We start from the raw sequence: 20,844 nt of genomic DNA on the forward strand, positions 1-20,844 counted from the left end.
ACTCATGGCAAGCGGCCCCAGCAGAAAAATGACACCAAACACTAATTAGCCTACTTCCCGGCTAAGCTGGGAGACCGTCTCCCCGCTCGTCTCTTCCAGGGAAGGGGGGACATAGAGGCAGCAGGGGCAGGATGGGAGGAAGCTGTGCCAATCTGTGCCCACGCCGGGGCTGTCAGCCTGGCACCCAGCACCAGCATTAAATTCACCCTGGGTCGCAAATCCAACCGGCTTCTGGGATTCTCCTTCTGTTCATTTCTGGTCCCTAGAAGAGCAGCAGATGGCTTGTTAATACCCACCCCAGCCCCAGCTGGCTGATTGCAGAGGCTTTCCCAGCTCCTTGGATTTATTCACCTTTCAGGCTCCTCTACTTAACGCCAGCGCCTCATCTAACTCCACAGTAAATGTTCCACACGTCTCCTTGGATTGGTCGGATTCCCTCTCTCGGCAGCTGTTTGTCACCGGAGTCTCTTTGGGGGTTAATTTCCCTGATAGAAACAAAAACTCTCCTGAGCCCCTGGATCCTGACTCTGCATTTCAGGCATCAGCAGCCGACAGCACCAATGGCCCAACGTGCAGGGGAGCTGAGCGTCCTGAGCTCCTGGAGGCAGGATCGGGCCCCTGAGGCAGCAGGGTTGTCTGGGGTGCAGGTACATTGGGCTCCTTAATGAGATCGGCTTTTTGTAATCAGGGGAGGTTGAGGGCTTCTCCGAGCAGCCTAGAAGTGACGCGTTGAACAAGGGTGTTGGGAGCTGGGACGATCCTGCCAGGACCTTGGAAGCAGCCAAAGCCTCCAGTGCCACCCTGGGTTTCCCAGAAGGGCCCAGCCTGCCCAGGGCAGAGGATTCGATGTCAGAGCAGAGGGGCACGTGCAGGAAAGCTGACGGCTCATTATTTCAACAGCTGCTTCTGCTCTCCTCCAGCAGACCACACTCCCCTCTCTGATCTGGAACTGGCTCCCGTGCCCCTTTGCCTGCTCTGACCACTCGCTAGCGCTGCCTGGGTGAGTCCCGTTCCGCTAAAAGGGGCACGTGTCTGATAGCCGTGAGCAGCGTTGACTCTGAGCCTCGCCTGTGCCCCATGAGAGGACCCCAAATGCCTGGTGCTGCTGGCGGGCATGTGCCATGTGCTGCCTTGCGATGCGGCAGGCTGGGTGGAGAGCTCCTGGCCGTGCCCCTCACAAGTCCATTGCCAGGGCTCAGTGTTAAACCAGTAAGCTCGGGGCGTCGGGGCACAAAGGTGTTTGTGTGTGGTGGGAGGCGGGGCTGCGGGGTTCGCTCATTTCACTTGCGTCCAGGTCCCCGGGCAGGTGGGGAGGTCGGTCGGGCTTCAGAATAAGATGCTGGATGTTCCTGTCCCTGCCCTGAGCAGCGGGTGAGCCACGTGTAGCGAGGGCTCCGGGAGCTGAATTTGTACAGCCCAGGAAAGGGGGAGGGGGAGGAAGAGGTCCGAGCAGCGGCTATAAATCCCTGCTAGGTAACAATGTGAGCGCGGGAAGGGAATTACTCACTGTCTCTGGAGCAATGGCCTGCTGCCAAGGAAGAGAGGAGCGATGAGAGACAGGCAGCAGAGCCAGGGAGAGGCTGGGGGCAGGGATGGAATAAATGGGAATAAATGTTACACGCAGGTCAGGGTGGTGTACCGCGACTCAGCCAGCTCAGTCCTGTGACAAAGACGCCCCTCAAAACCCCTTCAGCCCGTTAGAAAAGAGACAGAAGGGAAAGCAGTTAAAGCCTTTGCCGTGGAAAGTCAGCCTTGCCTTGTAACACCCTCGGCCAGGGCCTCTCCCTTCAGTGGGAGTCTTTAGAAGGGAAACCCCCGTGTCTGGCAGCAAAGGCTGTGTCTGCACTGCACACCTTACAGCGGCACAGCTGGGCCTCCAAGGTCTTGTCGCTGTAAGGCACGCAGGGTAGCTGCTCTTTGTCGGCAGGAGCGAGCTCTCCTGCCGACCAGATACAACCACCCCCGACAGGGGGCAGCAGGTTTGTCAGCGGGAGAGCATCTCCACACCGACACTTTTCGTTGGTAAAACGTTTGTTGGTCGGGGTGTGTTTTTTTCACACTCCTGACTGACAAAAGTTTTACCAACAAAAGTGCAGTGTAGACATAGCCTTTGATGGTATCAGAGTTGGTATGAACTGTCCTTGGGGCAAAGAGCAGAAGTTAGCCAGGCTGGGCTGGAGCAGTCCTTGCTGTGGTTGTTAAAGTCTGATCCTGGTTCCTAGCAGACAAACCCAGCCAAACACACACACGAGGGGAGAACAGAACAGCCAGGAGTGGAAACGCAGCTCCTGTCTCCTGGGTTGACTCTCACTTGCAATGACAGTGCTGGAAAACGCCAGGCCCAGCACACAGTTTGAGACCTGGCGACTCGTACCAGCATTGGGCTGTTTAGGGCACTGCTTTTAGCTGCCTCGTTCTGGCCCCAGGCTTACAGCTGTGTTGGACAATATACAGACTTGGCCAATTAAGCCAGAGGCAAAAGCAGTGAGACAGACAAGAGAAGAAATAAGGGGGGAAGGAAAAGGCCACAGGGGCGGGAGAGGGCGAAGTCTCACATCTCAGGTTGGGGTTGGAATTTAGCCAGAGCCGGTGGAGGTGCTGGTGTCATCTGGGTCCCCTGCTCCGGTCTGCTCAGGACATCTCTCAGGAGTCAGCTGAAGAGGTGCCTAGAGACGGTGGGGATGGTGCGGTGATGGTGAAGCTCGTTCCTTCCCCATCTCTCGTCTTGCAGCCCACCAGCATGGCAGGAGCCAGTTTCTCCCACAGATTCCTTTTGAGAGCCCCGAAAAGGGTGAATAGCTCAGCCCCTCGGTATTTCGTTCACCAATCAGGCCTTGTTTCTGACACACCAATTTTGGTCCATTGATTTCCAGTCCCACCCTTCTCTCGTACCAGGCACATTCCTAACACGGCCCTTGGGTTGTAGCAGGGGCCTTTCTGGCTGGACTGTCTCAGTCTGTGTCACACGTCTGCCCACCGCCGTTTGTTGTGATCGGTTGTTGTGACACCACTTGAACTTCTGTTCCCGTCCCACAGTGGGGCTCACGGCTAGGGTCACTGGAGAGGCCCAGTGATCACAACAGGGGGCACAAACCTCGTTGGGGCAGGTGGGATGGGGCTGGGCTGGGCTGCGCTGGAGTGGGGGTGGGGAGAGCTGCGAAGGGCAGTACCAACAGGGTGGAGTTGGTTCAGCCTGGGTGACCCAACTGGGGAAGGAAGGGGGAAGGCAGAGTCTCAACTCATGGCTGATGCCGAGGGCAACTGGGCTCAAGTCCCTGTTCTGTCACTGACTCCCCGTGTGACAGTCACTGCCTCCCCGTGTGACAGTCACTGCCCTGTTCCATGCCTCAGTTTCTCCAGTCTGTGAAATGGGGATGCTGCTCCTGGCCTGGTTCCCATGGGATTCGTTCATTAATGTTTGTGTAGGCTTTGAACTCTTGGTGTAAATCAGCAAAGCTCCATTTACTTCCGAAGGCTACCCTAGCTGCAGATCTGGCCCTGTGATTTTCTGAAGGAGGGGCAAGCGAGGAGGAGGGCTCTGCTTTGCACTTTAGAATAATAGAATCATGGAAGATTAGGGTTGGAAGAGACCTCAGGAGATCATCGAGTCCAGGGGTAGGCAACCTATGGCATATGTGCCAAAGGCAGCATGCAAGATGATTTTCAGAGGCACTCATATTGCCCGGGTCCTGGCCACCGGTCTGGGGGGCTCTGCATTTTAATTTAATTTTAAATGAAGCTTCTTAAACATTTTAAAAACCTTATTTACTTTACATACAACAATAGTATAGTTATATATTATAGACTTATAGGAAGAGCCCTTCTAAAAACGTTAAAATGTATTTCTGGCACGCAAAACCTTAAATTAGAGTGAATAAATGAAGACTTGGCACACCACTTCTGAAAGGTTGCCAGCCCCTGATCTAGTCCAATCCCCTGCTCAAACAGGACCAACATCAACTAAATCATCCCAGCAAGGGCTTTGTCAAGCCGGGTCTTAAAAACCTCTAAGGATGGAGTTTCCACCATCTCCCTAGGTAACCCATTCCAGTGCTTCACCACCCTCCTAGTGAAAAAGTTTTTCCTAATATCCAACCTAAACCTCCCCCACTGCAACTTGAGACCATTACTCCTTGTCCTGTCATCTGCCACCACTGAGAACAGCCAAGCTCCATCCTCTTTGGAACACCCCTTCAGACAGTTGAAGGCTGCTATCAAATCCCCCCTCACTCTTCTCTTCTGCAGACTAAATAAGCCCAGTTCCCTCAGCCCCTGCTTGTAATTCATGTGTCCCAGCCCCCTAATCATTTTTGTTGCCCTCCACTGGACTCTCTCCAATTTGTCCACATCTTTTCTATAGTAGGGGCCCCAAAACTGGACGCAATACTCCAGGTGTGGCCTCACCAGTGCCAAATAGAGGGGAATAATCACTTCCCTCGATCTGCTGGCAACACTCCTACCAATACAACTCAATATGCAATTAGCCTTCTTGGCAAGAAGGGCACACTGTTGACTCATATCCCACTTCTCATCCACTGTAATCCCCAGGTCCTTTTCTGCAGAACAGCTGCTTAGCCAGCCAGTCCCCAGCCTGTAGCAGTGCATGGGATTCTTCCGTCCTAAGTGCAGGACTCTGCACTTGTCCTTGTTGAACCTCATCAGATTTCTTTTGGCCCAATTTTCCAATTTGTCTAGGTCACTCTGGACCCTATCCCTACCCTCCAGTGTATCTACCTCTCCCCTCAGCTTAGTGTCATCTGAGAACTTGCTGAGGGTGCAATCCATCCCATCCTCCAGATCATCATTGAAGATGCTGAACAAAACCGGTCCCAGGACTGACCCCTGTGGCACCCTGCTTGATACCAGCTGCCAACTAGATATCGAGCCGTTGATCACTACCCATTAAGCCTGACAATCTAGCCAGCTTTCTATCCACCTTATAGTCCATTCATCCAATCCGTACTTCTTTTACTTGCTAGCAAGAATACTGTGGGAGACTGTATCAAAAGTTTTGCTAAAGTCAAGATATATCACATCCACTGCGTTTCCCATATCCACAGAGCCAGTTATCTCATCATAGAAGGCAATCAGGTTGGTCAGGCATGATTTGCCCTTGTTGAATCCATGTTGTCTGTTCCTGATCACCATCTCCTCCTATAAGTGCTTCAAAATGGATTCCTAGAATCATAGACTTTAAAGTCAGAAGGGACCATTGTGATCGTCTAGTCTGACCTCCTGCACAACGCAGGCCACGGAATCACACCCACCCACTCCTGTAACAAACCCCTCACCTATGTCTGAGCTATTGAAGTCCTCAAATCGTGGTTTAAAGACTTCAAGGTGCAGAGAATCCTCCAGCAAGTGACCCGTGCCCCACGCTGCAGGGCCTCTGCCAATCTGCCCTGGGGGAAGATTCCTTCCCAACCCCAAATATGGTGATCAGCTAAACCCTGAGCATGTGGGCAAGACTCACCAGCCAGACACCCAGGAAAGAATTCTCTGTAGTAACTCAGATCCCACCCTTTCCTAGTGTCCCATCACAGGCCATTGGGCATATCTACCGCTAGTAGTCGAAGATCAATTAATTGCCAAAATGAGGCTATCCAATCATATCTTCTCCTCCATAAACTTATCGAGCTTAGTCTTGAAGCCAGAAGTCAGATATGTCTTTTGCCCCCACTGCTTCCCTTGGTGCCCCCAGCAAGCAGCACAACACTGCCAGAAAACTACACACTCCCTTCACTAGACTGTCTGTTCCTTTGCCTGGCTCTTCGTCTTCCCCCCAAACTCCCCTGTTTCCAGCTCTGTTTGCTGGGTCCTGACTTTTCCGGGGACTGAGGTGAGGCTGCCCGGTCTGTAATTCCCTGGATTCGCCTCCTTCCCTTTTTTAAAGATGGGCACCACATTAGCCTTTCTCCATTCTTCTGGGACCTCCCCTGATCGCCATGAATTTTCAAAGATAACGGCCAATAGCTCTGCAATCACATCCGCCAACTCCCTCAGCAGCCTTGGATGCATTGCATCCGGCCCCATGGACTTGAGAATGTCCAGCTTTTCTAAATAGTCCTTCACCTGTTCTTTCACCACTGAGGGCTGCTCACCTCTTCCCCAGCCTGTGCTGCCCAGTGCAGCAGTCTGGGAGTTGACCTTGGCTGTGAAGATCGAGGCAAAAAAAGCATGGAGTACTTCAGCTTTTTCCACATCCTCTGTCACTAGGTTGCCTCCCCCATTCAGTAAGGGGCCCACACTTTCCCTGACCTTCTTCTTGTTGCTAATATACCTGTAGAAACCCTTCTTGTTACCCTTCACATCCCTTGCTAGCTGCAAGTCCAATTGTGCTTTGGCCTTCCTGATTACACCCCTGCATGCTCGAGCAATATTTTTATACTCCTCCCTAGTCATCTGTCCAAGTTTCCACCTCTTGTAAGCTTCCTTTTCAAGTTTAAGCTCACCAAAGATTTCACTGTTAAGCTCAGCTGGTCGCCTGCCGTATTTGCTATTCTTTCTGCACATCAGGATGGTTTGTTCCTGCGCCCTCAATAAGGATTCTTTAAAATACAGCCAGCTCTCCTGGACTCCTTTTCCCCTCATATTAGCCTCCCAGGAGATCCTGCCCATCAGTTCCCTGAGAGAGTCAAAGTCTGCTTTTCTAAAGTCCAGGGTCCATATGTTCTGCTGCTCTCCTTTCTGCCTTTTGTCAGGATCCTGAACTCGACCATCTCATGGTCACTGCTGCCCAGGCTGCCACCCACTTCTACTTCCCCTACCCATTCTTCCCGGTTTGTGAGCAGCTGGTCAAGAGTAGAACAGCCCCTAGTTCGTTCCTCCAGCACTTGCACCAGGAAATTGTCCCCAACACTCTCCAAAAGCTTCCTGGATTGTCTGTGTACTTCTGTATTGCTCTCTCAGCAGACGTCAGGATGATTGAATTACCCCATGAGAACTAGGGCCTGTGATCTGGAAACTTCTGATAGATGTCTGAAGAAAGCCTCGTCTACCTCATCCTCCTGGTCCGGTGGTCTATAGCAGACGCCCACACCACGACATCACCCTTGTTGCTCTAGCTGGGCTAACATCTCATCTGGTGCAAGGGGGCAAAGCTCTATTCGAGTCAGAGGGGTGCACCCATCCATACCACTTCGGAATCTGCTCTGCTGTGCCCAAGAGCCAGCCCCTGCGAGGGCTCAGAGTGAAGCTGCACAGCACCCTTGGGGAAATGGAGCAGGCTGGCTCCTCCTCCGGATGATGGGCATCCTGCTCTGGCGCACAGTGTCCCGTGATTCCTGGTGCATCTGCTCAGGCTGGCATGAGCAGCAGACCCCAGCCCTCTGTTCTGCGGCTTTGGCACTGCCAGGAGCCTTGTGGGCAGTGAGAGACAAGGGACACTAATGGACCAGCCATTAGAACAGCTTGCCTTTCATCCTGCCCCTCAGCAAACCTTGGAACTGGATGAGCCTACCCATCATATTTCTGAGCTGTCCACTCCGCTCAAACCAGAAGAGCCAAATGCAGAAGATGAACGGAAGAAGTGGGAGGAAGGCCGCATGGACTACATGGGGAAGGATGCTTTTGAACATATTAAAAAGAAATTGGATACATTTTTAAAGTAGACTTAATTCTAATGCAATATATTGATTGTTCTAATGGCTGGAGGGCAAACACTGGCCAGACCCCAGGTGACTTTGCTGCAAAGTCTCTGTGAGCTTTAGGGTGAGGATTTGGAGGGGAGCTTTCCCCATGTCCAATACCCAACCCCCCAGCCATGCCTCCAGCCCCACGCTCCCTGCCCGGCGTAGGAGCCCTGGCGCCTGTTAAAGCACTTGGAGGGGTGCTGGAGACAGGCTGGTGAGCTTGCCAAGGTCCCAGGAGTTTAACCCCTGGCAAACGCACAGGTTCTGCCACCTCCTTTCGTGATCTTATCTCCCCCGTCCGAAGCATTCCCGTTGGGCTCGGTCAGTGAGTGTCCATGGATAGAGAGCAGAGCTCCACAGAGACAGAGGGACGGCGGAGGGGGGCCAGCTCTGCAATGCACCATTCTCCATGCCCTGCTGCCCGGCCGAGCCGGCTGTCTGCAGAACTTGGGGCACGGCTCGGTGCCAGGCTTCTCGACAGCTCTGCCCTGGCCCTGAAGTGCACTCCCCACCCCTCTCTGGATCCCACCCTACAGTCCTCCCCACATGGGGGCCTTTAGTTCCCCCCATGTGCCCCAGAATCCTTTGCAGTAGCATCTCCAAGGGGGTGCTGGGTCAGCCAGTGGCAGGCAGGGCTCTGGAATCTGCCGCTTTCAGAGGCTCCTTAGTGGCCTCTGCAGTTGGTGGAACTGAATCGGGGTGGGGTCCCTTTCGGGGTGGGAGCGAGATGGGCAGACAGGGCAGCTGAAGGAGGGTGCCGGGCTTGGGACTGGCTTGGGACTGGAGATGCCGCCGTAGGTGTGAAGCTCTACAGTAGGGGGCTGCCCCCACAGCGCAGGCCTAAGGCAGCCCCAGTGCCAGGCCGCAGGGCTCTTCATGCCAGCCCGCGGGCGATTCCCATGCTAGCCTAAGAAGGGACTCCAGTGCCCGTGTCTGCCAGTGGGTCCCTGGGACCACCTGGCAGCCTGTCTATGCGCCTGTCTGGGGTTCCCATTCTATGCCAGGGAGTTGAATGAGCCTTCCAGGTCCCTGCTGCGGCACAGTTGGGCACGTGGGCATGGATCCTCGGGGGGGAGCAGCTACTGGGCCCTTTCCTACTGTCAGCCAGGCTGTGGCCTGCACCACGTTATCATCCCGCCGCAGCTGCCCATGCTCTCCTCGCTGGCGCCTGGCCATTGAAACCCTGGCTATTGAAACCAGCCACTGTCCATAAAAGCACATAAAAGGGTTTGGACACACGAGGTTCCAGGTACGAGGAAAACGTGATGTACAGTCCAGAGCCCACACGTATTGACAGGTTCCTTCCGCACCCCGTGGTCAGTCCGCACGGCGCTGGTTCAGTGGCGAGAGCTGGGATCCACCTCTCATGAGACACTTCCACTGGCAGAGTCTCTCCTCTGTAATGAACAACATTGGGAGCCATTTTCCTTCTCACGTAGCCCGAGGCGCTTGTCTCTGTTCATAATCAGGGTGTTTCATTAGCTGCAGCTCAGTCCTGATGGGCCCCTCGTCAGCGTTTCTGCATGGGGTGCTTTGCCCTGCACGGTCTCCAGACTGTAGGCACAGGGCTGGGCTGCTTCCCCGCATGCCTGTGGTTCTCAGCGTTGAGCCAGCTCTGAGATCCCTGCCGCAACTGACACATTTCACTTCCGCGGGTTTGGAACCCAGGATCCTCCATGTGACATAGTATGAACATCTGGCCACAGCCCAGCAATCAGCCAGTGCTTCGCTTTCGGCAGAGACCGCCCATGCCCGCCTTTGGTGAAATATTGGGGGATGGTGAGACACGTGCTTGGGTGTGTCTGTGTCATTCTGGGTCCTCCCTTGTCCCCGGGAGATGGTTGGGTAGACCCCAGGGGATAGGTTCCGGAGCGTTGGCCTGGCTCTCCCGGTGGTTATCGGCTCCAGGCCGAGTGAGAGTTCTCAGGGAGCCGAGGGAATGGTCCATGCTAATTCTCCCTCTCTCTGTCTCCTGGCAGGATGGGAGCGTTCACGTTACATTCCAGAACAGGGAAGCCCACGCCGTCCGTCTCCAACGGGTGAGTCACACAGCTTCACCGGCATCTCCTCCTGCACAGGCAGCCCCGCAAGGAGGCAGCGTGTAGGGGGGCTTTGCCCTGGCAATGCCCTGGACCCATGGCTAGAGACCATCGGTCGCCAGCGCTGTCAGCCTGGCGCCTGTTGCCAGACCTAAGCAGGGAGCCATGCGGTGCTGCAATGCCAAGAACTCCAGCACTAGGACAGCATGAGACTGTCCCCTCCCACTAGGTCCGTTGCTGCTCCTAGGTGCCAGGCCCGGTCATTTCACTGAAGCAGGCCCACCTCCTGCACCAGCAGCCCCACCGGCAGTTGCGAGTTCAAACCTCCCTGCCAACCTAGGCGGGGCCTGTTATTAACAGCACCACATCACGGCATCATGCAAGGCCTGACGTTACGTCCACTGTGGGGGCTGAGCCCTGCAACACCTGGCCCTGAGTTCTGCTCTTTTCTGGACAGGGCTAGTCCTGCCAGCACCCTCTGACAGCCTAACTGTGGCAGGGTCATTTTCAGAAGGGATGTGAAAGTCCGTGGGACTTGTGCTCCTAAAGCCCTTCAGAGTTTCTGGTCATCTCCCCTAACATTTGGATAGCCCCATCACCCTGACACCCCAGGGCCTTTACTCCCCGAAAGTTGCCACAGGAAGACAGGATAAGTCTGTGCTGTGTCCCCCACCCCCCGGAGCGGCTGAAATAGGGTTTAATGGGGCAAGCCCAGCTGCTCAGGGACAACCTCCCCACAGGGGGCCTGGAGGGAATGTCCTCCTTGATCCCACACCTGCGGGTCAGCCTGACCCAGAGATGTGAGCCACGCTCACTAATCCTGACCACACCTTGCTGGTTCCCAGGGTCTGCCTGGTCCTTTGGCTTGAACCCTACAGAGGTGGATTCTGCTGGTGGTTACAGGGCCAGCAAATCCCAAATTCCCGGGACCCTCGGAGGTTACAGATGAGTCCTTCTGTCTATTTTAACCTGCACTGTGATGCTGGGCTGAGAGGGAGAGTCAGGATGCCTGGGCTCTCGGCTCCCTGCTCCCTGCCCCAGCCAGTGCAGCCAGCGGGGATCTGGGAGCCTTGGGGCAGCTGCTGGGCTCCTCGCAGAGAGCTGGGATCCCAGGGCACAGCCTGGTTTGGACCGAGGAGTGGAGAGCTGGGCGGGCATGGCCCAGCGGATGCCCCGAGGCTCCCAGCTCCCACTTCCCACCAGGAGCCCAGCGGCTTCCCAGAGGCTCTCCTGGACTCTAGGAGCAGAGCTCACAGCTGGGGTCCCAGGGGGCAGCGGGGCTCCTCTTCAGTCGGTGGAAGCACTCCTGGTGAGCGCGCGCACCACCGACACAGGGAGAGTAGTGTGGACATCAGCCACCGCAGTAATCACTGCACTGGCTGTAAGTTGACCTAACATAGGTTGACTTACGTTTCTAGTGTAGACAGGCCCTGAGAGTGGGGGTTTTAGAAGCGCTTGGCGCTGGCCTAGCTCTGCTCCCATTAGATTGTTGGCTCTTTGGGGCAGGGACCCTCGTCGTGTTCTGTTTGTACAGCACCACGCACAGTCATGACCCGGTCCATGACATAACAACACTGGAATCAATGCTCAGAGTGGCCATTGCGTTCAGTGGGAGCAGAGCTAGGCCAGCGCTGAAGGGGCTGGATAAACCCAGCCGAATAGCCCAAATCTTTAAAACAGGCCATACCTCCAGTCGTTTATCTGGGTAAGGACAAAAGGATGATGCCACGGTAGGGATCTGCTACAGACACTTAACCAGGAAAAGAGGTGGACGAGGCTTTTTATAAACAACTAATAAAATCATCCAAAGCAGAGGTGCTCACTTTTATTTTTCCCCATGGGTGCTCCACCCCCGCGCCGCCCCTTCCCCCAAGGCTCCGCTCTCACTGCACCTCTTCCCACCTCTGTTCTGCCCCCTCCCCCGAACCCATGCCCACCCACCTCTCGCTGCTCTCCGCCCTCCCCCAAGCACCTCCTACCAGCCGCTGAACAGCTGTGGCTGGTGGATGCTGAGCGCCGGAGCACCCATGGAGTTGGCACCTATGATCCAAAGCACAGGATGTGGTGGTGATGGGGGGACTTCCGTTACCCAGAAAATAACACGGCAGGACACAGATTGTCCAGCAAGTTCTTGGAATGCAATGGAGACATTTTTATTTCAGAAGGTGGAGAAAGCTACTAGGGGAGAGACAAATAGGGAGGAACTGGTTGAGAATTTGAAAGTGGAAGGCAACTTGGGTGAAAGTGATCATGAAATGGTAGAGTTCATGATTCTAAGGAATGGTTGGAGGGAAAACAGCACAATAAAGACAATGGATTTCAAGAAGGCAGACTTTAGTAAACTCAGAGGGAGTTGGTAGGTAAGACCCCATGGGAAGCAAGTCTAAGGGGAAAAACAGTTCAAGAAAGTTGGCGGTTTTTCAAGGAGACATTATTAAGGGCACAAAAGCAAACTATCCCACTGTGTAGAAAAGATAGGAAGTATGGCTAGAGACCACCCCAGCTTAACCAAGAGATCTTCAATGATCTGAAACTCAAAAAAAGAGTCCTCCAATAAGTGGAAACTAGGTCAAATGACAAAGGATGAATATAAACAAATAACACAAGTATGTAGAGAAGCCAAGGCACACAACGAGACTTAGAATCATAGAATATCAGGGTTGGAAGGGACCTCAGGAGGTCATCTAATCTAACCCCCTGCTCAAAGCAGGACCGATCCCCAACTAAATCATCCCAGCTAGGGCTTTGTCAAGCCTGACCTTAAAAATATCTAAGGAAGGAGATTCCACCACCTCCCTAGGTAACGCATTCCAGTGTTTCACCACCCTCCTAGTGAAAAAGTTTTTCCTAATATCCAACCTAAACCTCTCCCACTGCAACTTGAGACCATTACTGCTTGTTCTGTCATCAGCTACCACTGAGAACAGTCTAGATCCATCCTCTTTGGAACCCTCTTTAAAGTAGTTGAAAGCAGCTATCAAATCCCCCTTCATTCTTCTCTTCCACAGACTAAACAATCCCAGCTCCCTCAGCCTCTCCTCATAAGTCATGTGTTCCAGTCCCCTAATCACTTTTGTTGTCCTCCGCTGGACTCTTTCCAGTTTTTCCACATCCTTCTTGTAGCGTGGGGCCCAAAACTGGACACAGTACTCCAGATGAGGCCTCACCAGTGTCGAATAGAGGGGAACGATCACGTCCCTCAATCTGCTGGCAATGCCCCTACATATACATCCCAAAATGCCAATGGCCTTCTTGGCAACAAGGGCACACTGCTGACTCATATCCAGCTTCTCGTCCACTGTCACCCCTAGGTCCTTTTCCGCAGAACTGCTGCCTAGCCATTCGGTCCCTAGTCTGTAGCGGTGCATGGGATTCTTCCATCCTAAGTGCAGGTCTCTGCACTTGTCCTTGTTGAACCTCATCAGATTTCTTTTGGCCCAATCCTCTAATATGTCTAGCTAGACTTAACTAGCTAGAGCCTCCATAGAATTTCTAGGATTCATCCTATCTCCTGCCAGTATCAAAATGGACCCGTGCAAAGTGAAGGCAGTCCAGAATGGCGGCACCGCAGAATATTCATGAATGCCAACGCTTCTTGGGGTTCATGAATTTCTACCAGCGGTTCATCCTGAGGTTCTCGGAGCAGATCATCCCTCTCCCTGCCCTGCTCTGCAAAAACATCAGGTTCCTCTGGTCTCCTGAGGCCCGGCAGGCCTTTGAACAATTAAACCTCACATTTACCACTGCTCCCGTATTGGACCACCCTGACACCATGCCAGCCTTCATCCTCAAGGCAGATGCTTCTAACGTGGCAATTGGAGTGGTGCTCAACAACTACTACCTCCGAACACCTTCTACTGCAGGGAACTCACACCTGCAGAGCGAAACAATGGCATTTTGGACAGAGAACTCCTGGCAAGACCATTTTTTGAAGAGTGGTGCCACAATCTACAAAGTGCTTGGTATCCCCTCCAGGTGTGCACTGCCCATCAGACCTTTGAATGTCTGCGTAGGGCCATGGCTGTTAACCAACATTGACTTCGGTGGACCTTATTGTTTACACACTTTAATTTCATAATCTCCTATTGCCTAGGAACCAACAATAGCTTTGTCCTGGAAGGGCGAATATTACACTCACCAAAATGACTTGAACTGGAAACCTCGTACATCCTCACGCTTCATAACTTTCTGGATGCAGCTCCCCACCAAGATCTGCTCCCCGTCAGAAGATCATCCTGGATCTATTGGATCCTGCCAGTTGAGCAGGAAGCCATAAGTAGGGAACCCCATGATGTCGGAGACAGGGTAACCTACGTAAAGGGGTGTATATATGTTCCTCCCAGGCCTCCGAGGACTGCAGCACTGTGCCATGACTTCCCCTGGCAGGATATTTTGGTCACTTCTGCGCTCAGCAGCTCATCTTTCATGTCTTCTGGTGGCCTTGCATATGAGCCACAGTGCAGGCCTATGTGGTCTCTTGCAATGTATGCACCCACTCCAAGGCGCCGCACAATGACTATGCAACCCCTGGGACTCCTGCAACCCCTCGAGATTCCACCTGCCCCCTAGACAGAACTACATACATCCAATGGGTTCATGACCATCCTGAGAGTCATGGGCCACCTCATGAAGACGGCATACTTCATCCCCTGCACTGGCCTACCCTCCTCCCAGCTCTGGATGGAACAAGTCATCAGCCTCCATGGCCTCCCAGAGCACATCATCTCTGACTGCAGTGCACAATTTATCTCCCACTTTTGGGGAGAAGCACTCTGGATTTTGGGTATACGGTCCCGCCTCTCCTCCACCTATCACCCTCAGACTAATGATCAAGCGAAGAGAGCCAACCAGATCCTGGAGTAGTATCCTCAATATTATATCAACTTCCATCAGAACAAGTGGGCCTTGCTGCCGCCTGCAGTTTGTGTACAGTAATGCAGAACATGTGACTGTGTTTCGAATTATGGATTTGTGACAGGGTGGACTAGGTCCGGAGACCCTGCCCGGCCATGCTCAAGGCCTCGTGGCCCTGCCTCACCCCGCCCCGGAAAAGAGCAGAGAAGTCCTCCAGATGTTCTCCAGAGGAGAAGTCCTCCAGTCCAGAGAAACAACCAATCAGAGGGGCTGCTGGAGTGGCCAATCAGGGCCCAGAAGGGCCCTGTAAAAGGAAGCAGCAGCGGCAGAGCAGTCAGTTGCTGCCTGGAGCTCGAAGAGGGAGCACTGGGTGCCTGGCTGGCTGGAAGAGCAGCAGGACCACAAACAGCTCCCTGCAGGCAGGACTGAGCCCAGGGAAGGCTGCCGAAGACCAGGTGCCTGCTGGCTGTTGGGAGGAGCAGCAGGACCATGGACAGGTCAGTGCGAACAGGCTGCACCCAGGGGACTGAGCCCAGAACCTAGCCAGGCTGGGCGAGGGTACCGTGATGGGCCCTGCTGGTCTGGTTGAAGACTGAGCCGAGGGAGCGCTGACAAAAGGACACCATCCAAAGGTATGGAGGTGGGCCCCAGTTGGGCTGTTAAAGAAGGCAGGGCCTCAGGGAAGAAGCCTTGGTGCTACAGCCCCGGACCAGGGCCGTGAGCGAGAGCTAGAGACTATATACCCCGGAAGTGGGACAGTGTGTGACTTAGCCAGGGGGCTGAGTCGCTGAAATGTGCTGAAAGAACCAGCTGACCACAAAGGGGGTGTCACGGAGATTGGGGGAGTCAGGGCCCTGCACCCCCACTTCCTGTAATTCACCGTGACTCTCAGCCAGCCAGTAGAACAGAAAGTTTATTAGAGACGACAGGAACACAGTCCAGACCAGAGCTTGCAGGCCTAAACAGGACCCCTTAGTGAGGCCCTTCTGGGGGGCAGGGAGATTAGTCCCCAACTCTGGGGGCTCCCTCCTCTTCCCCAACCTACTCCAAAAACTAACCCCCCTCCAGCCGACTCACCCAGCCTCCCCACAGCTCCTCCTCCAGCCTTTGTCCAGTTTTCCGGGCAGAAGGTGTCACCTGGACCCAACCCCCCTCCTGGCTCAGGTTACATGTTCAGGTATCGTCCCAGCCAGTGAAGTCACCCCCTGCTATCTCATCACCGATGCAGACAGTCCCAAGAAACTCCCCAGCAACATTCCTAGGTCAATCCGCCCCACTCAGTCCCTGCTGCGTCACATCGGGCACTCATGAGAGGCAGCTGCTCACGCCACTACAGGAGTCCATCCCCAGTTCTGCCCAAAGCTACTCACAGCTTGCCACAACCCAGCAGCCCTGGACTGGAGACAAAAGATACGCCAAATCCAAGATGACCTAAAAGTGCACCTGGAGGGTGCCAAGGATTGCTACAAACAATATGCGGACCACCGATGACAGGAGGGGCCTGCCTTGTCAGGAGCCAGAAGCTCTAGCTGTCAATGAAATACCTACCCACAAACAGGCCATCTCATAAATTAGACTATCAGTTCCCTGGCCCCTACTGAATTTGCCAGCAAATTAATCCTGTCACCTTTGAACTCAACTTGCCCTGTTCTCGCTGATTACACCCAGTTTTCCACATATCACTTCTGGAGCCTCCCCTTCTGGACCCATTGCCTCACCGCTCCCAACCCCGTCCCCCACCAGTACGTGCTCAAGACCACAAGAAGTACGTTGTCCGTGAGATCCTTCATGCCAAAATCAGATGGGATAAACTCTGGTGTGTTGGGGACTGGGAAGGCTACAGCCCTGAAGAGCACTTCTGGGAGTTGGTGGCACATCCGCCCTCCTGACCTGGTAAACACCTTCCCCGCAACCCCAGCCCATGACCGGCTGGCAGGCTCCCGAGGGGAGAGGCGACAGATTACAGGCCTTGAACCCGGCTCTTGGGGCGCTAGGTTGTGATCAGCCACAACTGCCACCCAGCACCTCATCTGACCCACTGCAGAAGGGAACGGGCAAAGTGCTACGTGGCAAAGGGCCCCCCCCCCCCCAAAGCTTCTGATTGGGGGAAAATCCAGCATCTCTGATTGGCTGAGGAGCTCTATTTAAACCAGGAAGAAGTTTGAAGCTATGAAGTTGTTTGAGCTACTGGAGGAATCCTTGGTTGGCCGCTATTAGAGACCCCTCCTGCTTACCTGCCTCCTGAGCCCTGCCTCCTCCTGGTCTCCCCATCACAGACCCTGCCTGCTCCCAGCTCCTGCCACACTCCAGGGCCCTGATCCTGTGCCTGACCCCGATGCTGTCTCCAGCTCTGAGCTTGGGCTTGGCACTGGCTTCTAACCATTAGGCCTGACTGCCCACGTCCTGGTCATTAAACAGCCCTTCCCCAGCTGGGCTTCCCTCTCAGTTAACCCTGGTCCTCCTGCTGTCAGGTGAGGTGAGGTAACCTAACCTGCCTCTCAGGCCCTGGTTAACCCTGTCAGTGCTGGTGTGAGTGCACACCCCATCACGGCTTCCCTTGCTTCTGACTTCTGCTGGTTCCTATCAGCTTCCCCTTTCTCCTATGTGTTCCGTATATGCATTTTGCTTTAGCTGCCTTTACTTCCCCTCCAAACCAGGATGGTGTTTAATGAAGTGCAGCCTTCTTCCTCACTTAATGACTTTTGGGGCGTCCAGGAAAATGTGCTGAAATGATTCCCAATTAGCGTTCACATTTTTCTGATTGAATTCTTCTTCCCAGGTGGTTTGGCTCATAATTGTTTTGTGAAATTGGCCCCATTAGCAGCACACCAAGTGTATCTGTTACTGGTCTGGTCTCTGTTCTGCTGGCACATTATAAACGTGAGCAAGTCATGATCACTTGTACCTAAGTTAGCGCTGAGTTTTAGTTCTGTGAGCAGTTCCTCTGTGTCTGTTAGGACAAGGTCTAATATAGAACCCCCTGTGTTGGCTGGAACACGTTTTGAGTTAGGAAATTGTCATCTAGAATATTTAAAAATTCCAAACATGTTTTAGTGCTGGCAGCAGGAGACCTCCTGCATGTCACTCAAATGGAAGTCCCCCAAAATCACACGTATACCTCCACATGATAGATGGGCGTGTAAGGAGCTGCTCATCCCGTTCCCGAGTGTGATTTGTGGGTCTGTAGCAGACCCCAACTAATTCCCCACCTCGTGCTTTATCTGTTAGGACGTTGGCCATTAGTATTCAAGATCATTTTCTGCCATTTTTCTCCCCTGCCCCTTTTGCCCACTCGATCCTTCCTAACTAAGTTATAACCCTTGACTTTAACATCCCAATCATGGGAATCGTCCCTTTGGGTTTCAGTAACACCAACTGGACCAAATTTATGGTCACAAATGAGCAATGCCAGTTGCTTTGGTTTGTTACGCAGGCTCCCACCATTGGTGTGCCGGCAAGTCAAGAAGTTCCTCTTTTCATGTCCTTTGGTCCTTTACAGCCTGAGTGAGTTACCTAATAGCCTCCCACTGGCTTTGGTTCCGGGAGGAGCTGAGGTGGCCCCTCCCCATGGAGCGGCATACAGTGCCTGGCCCACAGTAACAGAAACTTAACACAATGGGGTCCCCCAAGTACTGGCTGGGATTGCAATACCTGTCACAGGAGCCAGTGGGCCAGCCCAGCTGCTGTAAATCATCCAAAGCTCCATTGAGCCAATGGGCCAGATCCCAGCTGGTGTCAATCCACTGGCATCAGGTCCTCACTGGTGTCATGTCCTATCTCTGCTGCAGCCAACAGAGCCGGGCTGATTACAGTCAGTTGACGGGGAAGCCAGGTGTGGATGATCAGCCCCCATCAGGATGCTCATTAGAGCCTCTCAGAAATTCCGTCAGAGCCCCTACAGCCAACCCCTGCATTTAAACCATTTACCTGGCCCCTTCTAATGCCAGTTGCGCAAAGCACTCCTGGCCAGGGTGGCCTGGTGTCTACCTGAGAACCATCTCCTGTGTCTGACACTGGCTCCCCCTCGTCCATTGATTTTGGGATCTCGGCTCCCCCTGGTTGCCAGCAGGGTCCATCGAGAGCCATGCTCGTTGCATCAACAGCCTGCTCTACTCCAGCCTGTCCAGCAGGACGGTCAAATCCAGTGCCAGTGGGATGGGGCAGCCAGCCTTCCACCCAGTGCACTGCCCAGAGCATTTTTCTAGCTCTCTAGGAGGTCAGGCCAATCGCCCCTTCTGAGGAGTGGGGAAACTGAGGCACCGAGCGGTGAGGTGACTTACCCAAGGTCAGCCAGAAGGCTAGTGGCAGATCTGGGCCTAGAACCCAGGCCTCTGAGCTCTTTCTTTCTGGCTTTTCAATCAATGAGCCCGATGGGGATGGAAACAGACTCCACTGAGCTTAAGAAACAGGAGCCCCCAGGAGCCCGCCAGCTTGGTGTGAAGGTCACTGCCACACTGGGCTGGCCACTCAGGGGGGGCCCCGGGCAAGCCGGGGAGCCGGATCAGAGACTGGAGCCCAGGGAGCTGTCCAGGCACCCACCAGGCCTGCAGGGGAGGCAGGGGCCCTGCAGTGAGATAGGCCTTTGTCCCAGCAGATGACACTGCCCAGGGCCCAGCTGGAGTCCATGCCAGTGCAGGGCACCCAGCGCACAGGGCGAGAACAGCCTGAGCCCTGTCTGTGCCAGGGCTGCACCCAGGGAGCGACACCTCGGGGGCGTTGTGGTGCAGACAAGGCCAGTTGGGGTGGGGAAGGGGGTCTCTTTCCCAGCGGTCCTGCTGGGACCAGTGCACGCCTGGTAACTAGCTAGGCAGGGTGTTGCGGAGACACAGCGTGCTGGATTACAGCCCCCAAATGCATCTGCAAGTCCCCCTCCCTGCCCACCTATGGCAGCGCCCGTCTCTGGCCAGGCACTGCTCCTGCAGTTCAGCCTGCATGCAGCCAGCAGTGTGCCAGCGGCCACTGGAAGAGGGGCAGAGGTGAGGGGGGCTCTTGGCCAGGGGGCTGGGCAGAGGTGTTGGAACACTTTTAATAGTGGGGGTGCTGAAAGCAGTTTTTACTTTTTACCTCATGCCCCCCCTTACCCTCTTCACGCTCCCCCAGAGCTGGGGCCAGGAGCAGGGCCATGTCTCTAGGAGGGCGGGACCCGGATGGGGTTAGGAGGCTGAGGCTGGGGCCACAGCTTGGGGTGGGCACAGGGCCGGGAAGCAGAGTCTCGGGTGCAGGGCCAGGGAGTAGAGTCCCAGGCACGGGGCCAGCAGCCAGGGAGCAGCTTGCAGGGCCGGCAGCCGGGACCCTGCATAAAACCTGGGGGTGCTGAAGCCTCCCCCTTCCCACCCCCCCCCCCGCACTCCTAGTTTCCATATCTATGGGCCAGGGGGTGATCTTGGGGCAAGGCCAGCCCAGGGTTGGGGGGCGCTCTCTGGGCAGGGCCAGCCCAGAGGCTCAGACGCCCTCTCTTTTCTTCTGCAGTGGGATTCCAGGGAAAAAGTGTGGCACCATCATCCTATCGGCCGAGGAGCTGGGCAACTGCCGGGTGAGTTGTGGCTGCCGTGCCTCCCAGCGGGTCTCAGACCGGCACTGGCCGGAGGGCACCTGGCAGCTGTTGGGAGACTCCCAGAACCCGCCTGGGGTGGGATTCCACTGGGCAGGGTCCCAAGGGAAGGTGGGGAGGCAGATGGAGGAGTCCTGGAGGGGGAGAAGGACCTGTGCTGAGTTCCCACCCATGGGCATGTGCACATCACACATCCCCCACCCCCAGGAGCACAGCGGATCCCACGCACTGGCAGGGGGTCTGGTCAGGTCACTGCTGGGATGGGAGACCTTTCCCAAGGAAACCCAGTGTCTGCAGGGAGCGAGGTGGGTGGTCCCATCATAGTCAGTGCTGACCCTAGAGCAGTGCTAGGGGCGCGGCGCTATAGGGTGCGGGGGCCAGCGGGGGGCGCTCTCCCCTCACAGTCAGTGCTGGCCCCAGTAGTGTTGTCAGGGTGAACCGAGTTTCCCGTGTCTCATTTGGGGAATGTGGTGTTAAGCTGAGGTTGGTTTACCCACCCCATGGGCTGACCCCAGTGCCGCTGCATGGTGCTAGGGGGCAGGGAGACTCCCTCATGGCATCTTCCCCAGAGTGCTGTCCCGTGCTGCGTGGCCCTCCTGGCACGGCCCCGATCCCCGCTCTCCCCCTGCATGGACCGAGAGGCCTGGCCCATCACCTGCTCCCATCACCTCGATCCTCAGCGGCTGATTTCCATGCGCACAGACGGAGTCGCCAGCTCCGCGCTCCAGCCGGTGACCCGTGCGTGGGGCTCCATGCCGGCTGGGAAGCT

General features: G+C 54.9%; 1 protein-coding gene across 2 annotated transcripts in view; it reads left to right on the forward strand.

The window, feature by feature from the left end:
- CPNE5 (copine 5) overlaps window positions 1-20,844 on the forward strand; it is a 197,881-nt gene that overhangs the window by 76,921 nt on the left and 100,116 nt on the right. For both annotated transcript variants that reach the window (XM_084611211.1, XM_084611212.1), the window contains exons 7-8: window positions 9,611-9,670; window positions 19,994-20,057. In XM_084611211.1, coding sequence (XP_084467337.1) covers window positions 9,611-9,670; window positions 19,994-20,057 — 124 coding nt within the window. The remainder of the gene's footprint in view (window positions 1-9,610; window positions 9,671-19,993; window positions 20,058-20,844) is intronic.

This window comes from Lepidochelys olivacea (genome assembly GCF_965140295.1).
Source record: "Lepidochelys olivacea isolate rLepOli2 genome assembly, chromosome: 21".
Classification (NCBI taxonomy): Eukaryota; Metazoa; Chordata; order Testudines; family Cheloniidae; genus Lepidochelys; species Lepidochelys olivacea.